The sequence below is a fragment of the Rhincodon typus genome, chromosome 17, assembly GCF_021869965.1.
Source record: "Rhincodon typus isolate 14 chromosome 17, sRhiTyp1.1, whole genome shotgun sequence".
Classification (NCBI taxonomy): Eukaryota; Metazoa; Chordata; class Chondrichthyes; order Orectolobiformes; family Rhincodontidae; genus Rhincodon; species Rhincodon typus.
The window spans coordinates 1,462,444-1,471,624 of record NC_063348.1 but is presented as its reverse complement, the minus strand read 5'-3'; the positions used below and the strand labels follow the sequence as shown (position 1 = coordinate 1,471,624).

The following is a 9,181-nucleotide window of genomic DNA, read 5'->3' as shown; positions in this document are numbered from 1 at the left end:
TGAGATAACAAGGTGTAGAGCTGGATGAACACAGCAGGCCAAGCAGGAAGGCTGACGTTTTGGGCCTAGACCTTTCTTCATTTCTGAAGAAGAGTCCAGGCCCGAAACGTCAGCCTTCCTGCTCCTCTGATGCTGCTTGGCCTGCTGTGTTCATCCAGCTCTACACCTTGTTATCTCACTATCAAAGATGTTAGTTTTGTCCCATTTTGATTCACTGCATGCTGACAGTGCTGGACATCACAAAAACTATGGCCCTGACACCATCAGAGCTGTAAAGCTGAAGAATCTAGAACTGTCTAACCTTCAGCCAAGCTATTTCAGTACAGTCACAGCACTAAGATCCACCTGGTAATTCCACAGATATGTACTACCTATGAAAACTAGGACAAATCCCATCTAACCAAAATCCATCAATTTACTTTTGATCATTTTAAGAGTGTTGGATGGTGTCATGGATAGTACAATCAAGGAGCACTGACTTCATTTATGATCTGCCAGGAATACTGAGATCCAACATTGATTATAATCTTGGTCAGCAAAAACCTGAATTCCAAAGGTGAGGGGAAGATTGAAGGTGATAGCCATCAGCAATTAAACCAATGGTGTTAAGAGCTGAGTAGCCCTGGCAGAACCCAAACTGACGGTGACTGGCTACCCTTGATCAAGTGCCATTTGATTACAGTATACAGCTCTGATGGCCCCTTCCGCCACTTGGCTAATAATTGAGGGTAGACTGATAGGGTAGTAAATGGCAGAGTTAGATTTGTCCTACTTGTGTGCAGAAACTGGGCACTTTTTCATGTTGCTGGGTTGATGGCAATGTTGTAACTATACGGAATAGCTTGGCCAGGGACATGGCCAGTTCTGGAGCAAAAAGCCTCTTCGATGCTTTTTATAGATTATTTCTGGGCCCACAACATTTGCAATACCTAGTGTTTTCTTGACAACAAGTGGAGTGAATTGCATTGTTTGAAGACTGGCAGCTGTATTGGGGACTTCAGGAAGAACTTGAGATGGATCATGCACTTGGCACTTCCTGACTGACAACTGCTTCAGACTTGTCTTTTGCACTGTGATGTGCTGGGCTCCACAGTTATTGATGATATTAGCTGTTGAATTATGAGGTTCACCATCACCTTCATAGGGGCAAATAGGATGGGCAACAAGTGATGAACTTGACAATGAAGCCCACGTTCCATGATGGAATGTAAAAAAATACCCCCGCTGACCTTCATCTTCAGCTGTCTTGTCTAATCCAGTCATTTTGAACTGGAGGTTGAAGATGCAAGCCATAACATTACAATGAATACAGTAAACTACTTTAAAAGAAGTACATGTAAGTTGCTGCTTCACCTGGAAACATTTTTACAATAGGTATTCCTTTACATTCGCAGGAACCACCTGTCAGTAGTTTCCTTGTGCTGCATTACTTTGACCACAGATGAATTCTGCCAGTAAAGATTTGGAGCCAGAATTCTGCTTCCCTCTGTTAAAAATGGCTACAGGTAGACCTGACATAACTGTTTCATTGTTTAATCCACAGGTTGGAGACTTTGCCATCCTGCTCAGGGCAGGCTTTGATCGATGGAGTGCAGCAAAAATGCAGTTGACTACTGCATTTGGAGGAGTTTTGGGGGCCTGCTTTGCCATGTGTGCAGAGTCTCCAGAAGGAGCAGGTACTGTTTAATTTTCTGAATGTAACAGGAATTGACAGTATTGTTGGAGGGAGGGGGAGGCAGAGTCTGAATACTTCTGTTTTTGTTGGAGTCTTTAAACAGGCCTAACACCAAGGTGTATTCTTCCCTTTTTATCTCTCTCTCCCTCTCTCACTCCATGCCCACCCTCACTTTTCCTGTTTTCTCTCTCTCTATTTCTCACCATCCCATCTCTGATTGCTTGCAAACATCCTGTCTGTGTTTCTACCTCACTGTTTTCCCAGTCAACAGATCTTTTACCTGCCACCTCCCTTTCTGTCTCCTTCACCCCAATCCATCTCAAGATCAATCTCAAACTCGGTTCCCAGCCAACCTGCCCCCTCCAAGATCTCTTCACTGCCTGCACACCGTCTCACTGGATCTTTTTTCCTGACCCTCAAATACTGCCTCTGGGTTCTCTCCCCATTCACCCCATATCCCGCTTTTCTCTCGGATTCTGTCATTATTCTGTATCCTCTCACATTGGGTACTTCTGTGTTTCCCCTGCCCCCTCTCACTGGGTTCTCTTCCCTTCTCCCCTCACACCCACTTAATTATGGGTCCTCTCCTCTAATCTCCATCTCCAGTTCGTCAGGGTTCTCTCCATTCCCCATCCCTCTAGGTTCTCTCTCTCTCAGGCACACTCTCTTTGTTGTGCAGTGGTCTTTATTGCCTGCGTACACTTTCAGGCCTGCCACACCGTGTTTACCCTCTTCCCTTCTGTATCCCCATTCACACTTTGCCCTCTGAATCACCACATACTCACACCCAACCACTCCTCACTGACCTCCCTAACCCTTCCCCCTCTGTCCCTCCCGTCTGTTCTCTCTCAGCTTCCTCCCTCCTGTCCGTTCCCTCTCGGCTTCTCCCCCTTCCCCCGGCTTTTTCTCCCCCCCGCTTTTTCTCCCCTCCTCACAAAGTTGATTGCTGCCTGCCCCTGCCTTTTTGGACACTTGCATGTGGTTACAGGCTTTTTGTGGTGTCCTGGTAGTGTCCATATCTCTGATGCCTGCGTTCAATTCCCAACCACTGCAGATATGTGTAATTCCATCTCTGAACAGTTTGGTAAAAATATCTATGTATATTCACTAACATGTTGAATTCTAAGTTGTGGTCAATGGATCAACAGCATATCCCAATAATTCTAATGTGTCTAACTCTGAAATCTTTCAGGGGACAGTGTAGCTTGGATTCTCCCATTTACTTCAGGTGGATTTCTGTACATTGCTCTGGTTTCTGTGGTACCTGACCTCCTTCAGGAAAAGGATGTGTGGTAAGGAACCATTCTGAATAGATTCTGGAAATGTTGGGCAGAGGATAAAGTCAAATTTAGTTCTTCCTTTCTATCAGAAAATGAAATGAGCTTAGTGATTTTCATGCATGATGTTAATAGTGACCATGCATTTTTGCCAAGCTACTGCCTCAGCAGCAAGGCAATTTTGTAGTGGTACTGGAACCACACCTGGAATGTGTACTTCTACAAACTGTGTCTGAGATAATTGTTGAGATACTTAATTACTGTTAATAACTTGAAGCAACCCACAGTCACTTACAATGGTTAAACTCATATTTGTCATCTTCATGACCGTAGGTTATAGCAGACACTTGTATATCACTCTGTTGTGGTTGGACAAACCTTGTGGCAGTTTGAGTAACAAAACAATCGAATTGGCTGAAGCACAGGAGATTCTCTGCAGGTCAGGCTGAGGGGCTGAAAGTGATGAAACTGAGAGATAAATTTGCCAGGTTGAATATAGTGCATGTAGAAATATAGATGTGAAGAGTTTTAATGTAGATTGTAGACTTCTGTGTATATTTGACTATCATGAAGCAGTTTTATACTCTGACTCCATAATGCTGACACAGAGGACAGCATTCAACTATCCTGGCCTCGTGGCAAAGCTGAATTCTTGAACTCCACGTACTGGAGGAATGGGCTGAAGCAGATTGGTTTTGCTTTGGGATGGATGAGGGTATGGGTATATCGAGTGGGAATGTGGGCTTCAGTGTCCAGTAGATTGGTTGCTTTGCAGGGAACAGGCAGTGCTGACTAAGTCCCCAAGAACCGCTCCTACACCATTTACTGTTTCCTCTGTGTCAGGTAGAGATGTCTTCAAACCTGACTCGGTGTGTCCCACGTGTTTCTGTTGCCTCTTTATTGCACTTTGTAGATTCGTCAGAGACCCACCTCTGAGGACAGGTCTAGCAAGCAATAAACTCACTGCATAGAGACAAAATTAGGCTCCTAGACTGCAGGTCAAAATGGATTCATATGAAACCGCAATCAAAGAATGCACAGAGGTGTGTATTTATAGGCAATATCCATCCAGCAGTTGTCTGGCATGAAAGGATGAAGAATATTGTTTGAAGATCCAAGTAAGCAACAGATAAGGTGTCTTCCTGTTCTTCTGGTCAAACTCCATATAGAATGGGGGGGTATTCAGAAACAAGCAGCAATACTTCATTTTCAGCCTCTCCACCACCCTCCTATTTCTATGCAGCTCTCTGTGTAAAACATTGGCTATGAAATTCTGTTGATCATTTTTAATTCAGAGATGTTGATGTTGTATGTTTTGAAGTCACACCCAAGTTTCAGTACTGGTAATTCTAGGGATCAGGTGTGAAAGTGGGACGATGTAAATGTGATTCGCTAAGGTGTACTCTTCAAAGGTTGGGGGTGAGTTACAAAAAGAGACATGCTGGAAATGTTCCACAGTTCAGTCAGTATCTGTTGAGAGAGGAATAGAGTCAGTAATTCAGGTTGATGATCTTATTGTTAGAACTGTTGTAATGAAGGGTTAACTCTGTGCACCCCTATTGGCAGATGTGCTGATTATTTCCATCACTTTTTGTATTTACTTCAGATTGCCAGAACCTGGAGAATTTTGCATTTGCTTTAGATTCAATATATGTTGCTCAAGTGTCCTGGCCACAGCAAACATCATTATGGGAAAGTATCTGTTTAGTACTCACTGCTGTTTTAGAGGACTGGCTACTATATTTTTCCATAACAGAGTCTACATTTCAGAAATGCTTCATTAGCTTTCGAATGCTTTGGGAACCTGTTGTCATGAATGTGTTATGTCAGTGTGAGGACTGTCTTTTCTCTATACAATGATACTGTCTCTGCCCTGGGAGTGTTTGGGGATAGAGTAGAACGAACTTTACTCTGTATCTAACCCCATGCTGTATCTGTCCTGAAAGAGTTTGGTGGGAACAGTATGGAGGGAGCTTTATTCTGTATCTAACACCATGCTGTATCTGTGCTGGGTTTGATCTGCTCATAACATAATTGGTCCTGATATAGCATTTCCCACCCTAAGCATAATTTCTTTTCTATGAATTTTGGCAAGATTTGCTTTCTATTTATCTGTATACATAAGTGTCATCAGCCTTTTTTTATGTTGTTGTTGAATGTATTTACATTGTTTTGCACTTCTAAAGGGAGGGATTTGGAATGTTTGAGAATCCTAAATTGACCTTTAGTGAGTCCAAGTACGTTGGCTTCTTTGTGAATTTGTGAAGAATCATCGGATTAAGACTTAGATTCATGTAGCTCCTTATCCTCTGGATATCCCAAAGTGCTTCACGTGTACTGTATTCTACCTTTGAAATGTAGTCACAGCTATGTAGGCCTAGTCATGGAGTTTGCTTTGATCATGGTTTTCCTGACCCCTGGGGTATTAATCTGGATAATCTAATCTGTGTTGTATGTGCCTTGCCTGCAAGCTTGGCTATAGAACCTCCTCTGTATTAAAATAAACTGAGATGTAGCCCCTGTCCTGAGATCTGCTAACCTTGTTTTGGGCAAATGATTTCCACGCATCAGCTCCCAAAGCAGTCAATGATTGTGAAGAAAGAAATGGAATTCTGACAGGTAGGGAATTGTGACACTACATTTGTACCTGATAGATTCTCTTTGCACTCACTGCAGTTTTGATCTTTGATTTATTTTGCAGGAATTCTGTGTATCAGGTGTTGTTGCTCTGCTGTGGGATTGGAGTCATGATGCTGGTCTCTGCCGTTGTTTAACTGAGGCCCTGAATTATCCTGGATCAGAGGGCTGTTTCAGTATCACCTAGGGAAAGGTAACCTGCAGCCAGCTTTCATCAGGCCATTGATCAGCAAAATGAACTACTGTACCATCTCATTCCTCCCACTACCCTATGTCTCCTGAAAACTGAATTTAGTCACGGACACTCGCTAAATGACTTTTAGCCAGCAGTAAAATGCTGAACCAAAGAAAAATGCAATAAGCCGGAAGTTGCACAACTAGGAACAGCCACTACGTAAATTGATGGTGCTTCACTGTCAGACAGCGAACTCCTCAGCTTACCTTATCAGTCAAGGTGTTGCTTTGTTGGAAGTGCTCAGTCATCTTGAGTTCCAGGTTTGCATAGACTGTGGCCCTTACACCACACTTTTTATTCAAAAGCAGCATAGGAAATGTTGCCAGGTGAACGTTGCTGGTTGCTGTCTCATTGTTAACAACTTGGGGTTTGCCATTGCTTTTTGACACAGATCAGATGTCAACAGCTAAAAGCATTGTGATGCTGCAGTAAATACTGTTACTGCAGTGCTTCCACTTATAGGGGTCTGCCAAAGTCAAAAATCCAAAGACAGTATGGACTTGTGCTGGAGTCATCAGGGGTCAGTAAGTTCTCCTAAAACAAAATCATCAGTAAAAGTTGTCATTTCACCCTGCTGACATCCAGATTAATGACTCCCTTTTCAACTATGTTACTAGACTGTAACAATAAACCAGGAGGACCCACTTCCCATTGGCTCTTTCCAAATACCCGCTCAAACACTATCAATTTGCAATATAACCCTCTTAATCCCATTCCCCAAATACACTCTGTCTAGCCATCTTGATCCTATTCCCCAAACACTGTCTGTCTGACCCTCTCGATCCTATTCTTCAAACACTACACAGCTGACCCCCTTGATCCTCTTCCCCATATGCTGTCTGACCCCCTCGATCATATTCCTCAAACACTACATGTTGACTGCCCCCGATCCTATTTCCCATAAACTGTCTGAGTCCCTTGATCCTCTTTCCCAAACACTACGTGTCTGTCCTTTCCATTTTGCCAAATTATTACTGGAGTCCCCAAGATTTCCACACTTCTTGTAATCAGATTGCACGTGACTTCATGATGATAGTATTTGCAGTGGTTAGGTAGCAAAACCAAAAGAAATGTGCAGTTTCCCAGATCACTTGGAGTTTACAACCATAACTATGCTTTTGGTGTGTGGCGTCTGTCCATTTACTACAGTGCAATAACTATGCCACCTACAAAATCAAACCTTTTTGCTCAGCACTGCTGTACTAGTGAAATCAGTCGCAGTGTTAGGAAATAGAGACATTCCTTAGTCTGTGTGCTCAAATGAGGGCTATGGACCGACTGTTACTACCAGCTGTTAGTGTTATTGGTGCTGTCTGCTCCTGTGTGAGCCTGTTGCTCAGTACATGCAACTGAGATCTTCAGCATCTCACAGCTATATACAGACCCATTGATAAAATGAAGCTCTCCACACTTTCTCCTATCTCCAGGCATAGATTTTATTTTCCTCATTATTTTTAAAACTTTTATGTATTTTAAATCTACTTGTAAATATTTAGCATGAAATATTTAATAAAATATGCATATTCAGTTTGTCACGTGTCTGATTTAGACCCAGAGCTGAAAGATCAAACCTTGTGCACGGGGATATTCAACATCTATAGATTTTTATAAGGCTGTGTGCAGTCTGTTGATATTTCAATTGCCAGATTGAAATAGCCTCTCATGTACATGCCACAGTGCCAAGACAGGTTTCAGAGCAATGAAACTGGTGTGTGTTATTCCTTCTGTCTTTCAGTCTTGGACTCCTGGTTAAATGTGACGTCACAATAATGTTCAGCACCATTCGTGAGTCCTCAGATACTGAAGCAGTCCATGTTGAAATGCAACAAGATCTGGACAATATCCAGGCTTGGGCTGACAAGTGGCAAGTGACGTTACGAATAAGAGACAATCTAACCACCACCCCTCGGCATTCAATGGTATTACCATCACTGATTCCCCCACTATCAACATCCTGGGGGTTACCATTCACCAGAAACTCAACTGGACTCGCCTCTTGTAGCCACTGCATTTATGTGCAGGTCAGAAGCTAGGAATAATGTGGCAAGTGACCTACCTCCTGACTCCTCAAAGCCTGTGCAGCATCTACAAGGCACAAGTCAGGAGTGTATTGGAATACTCCCCATTTGCCTGGATGGGTGCAGCTTCAACAACAGGCAAGAAGCTTGACAACATCCAGGATGAAGCAGCCCGCTTGAATGGCATTGCATCCACTCCCGTCACCACCGATGCTCAGTAGCAGCAGTGTGTTCTATCTACAAGATGCATTGCAGAAATTCACCTAAGATCCTCTCAGATAGCACCTTCCAAACCATCTAGAAGGACAAGGGCAGCAGATAATACGGGAACACCAGCACCCTCAAGTTCCCCTCTGAGCCACTCTCCATCCTGGCTTGGAAATGTATAGCCATTCCTTCACTCACTGGGTCAAAATCCTGGAATTCCTTCCCTAATGGGATTGTGGATCAACCAACAGCAGGTGGACTGCAGCGGTTCAAGAAGGCAGCTCACCATCAGTTTCTCAAGGGCAACTAGGGACGGGCAATAAATGCTGGTCAGCCAGCAACGCCCACATCTCTCAAATGAATTTTTAAAAAAGCCACAGGCATGGATTGGTAATGAATGGATTACCATCTGCACTATGTATCGAGACCCTGGGTCTCATGTCCTGTACTGTACAATAGGCCATCCAGTAGCTCTTAACAGGTCTCTGCAAGTGCTGCATTTAAAGCACCAGCACAACTGTGCTCTCACTTCTTCTGTTAAACTAGTGAATAAACTTCACCAGCACTTCAATGGCTATTTGACAATCCTGGAATCATGAAATATAATTATTTCCATGTTGTCTTTACATTTCTTTTTCGTTCTTGATGTTTTGTTTACTGAAGTTTCTCATTGTATACCTCTATATTCAGCCTCAACTGGAGAACTACATCCAGCTCTGGATGCCACACTTTATAACACTTCCATATCCTTCCTAGAGTGTATATAAAAGATTAATGAAGCACACCAACAAGAAACTTCAGTAAATTAGATTAATTGGAGGAGCTGGGGCTGCTTTTCTTGAGGGATATGGTTTAAATGCAGGTAAATGGGACTAGTTCAGTTTAGGAAACCTGGTTGGCATGGATGAGTTGGGCCGAAATGCCTGTTTCCATGCTGTATACTCTTTGACTCTATAACAGAATGTTGAGAGGAAATTTGATGGAGGATTTTAAAATCATAACGGACTTTGACAGAGTAAATATTTCCAATGATGGAGGATCAAGAACAATCAGCAACAGACTTAAAGCAGTTAGTAAAAGAAGCAATGGCAACATGAGGAAAAACATTTTCACACAAGTATTTGGGATTTGG

At 43.0% G+C, this 9,181-nt stretch overlaps 1 protein-coding gene across 2 annotated transcripts in view; it reads left to right on the top strand.

Moving 5' to 3' along the window:
• The window catches only part of slc39a13 (solute carrier family 39 member 13), a 51,978-nt gene extending 44,624 nt beyond the window's left edge, over positions 1-7,354 (top strand). Inside the window, exons 8-10 of one of the 2 annotated variants that reach the window (XM_020518131.2) lie at positions 1,544-1,676; positions 2,868-2,967; positions 5,654-7,354. In XM_020518131.2, the coding sequence (XP_020373720.1) occupies positions 1,544-1,676; positions 2,868-2,967; positions 5,654-5,726 (306 nt within the window). In that variant the 3' untranslated portion in view covers positions 5,727-7,354. Of the gene's footprint in view, positions 1-1,543; positions 1,677-2,867; positions 2,968-4,558; positions 5,634-5,653 lie in introns of those variants that run through there. The other variant, XM_048606951.1, reaches the window with a different exon arrangement.
• Positions 7,355-9,181: the final 1,827 nt, after the last annotated feature.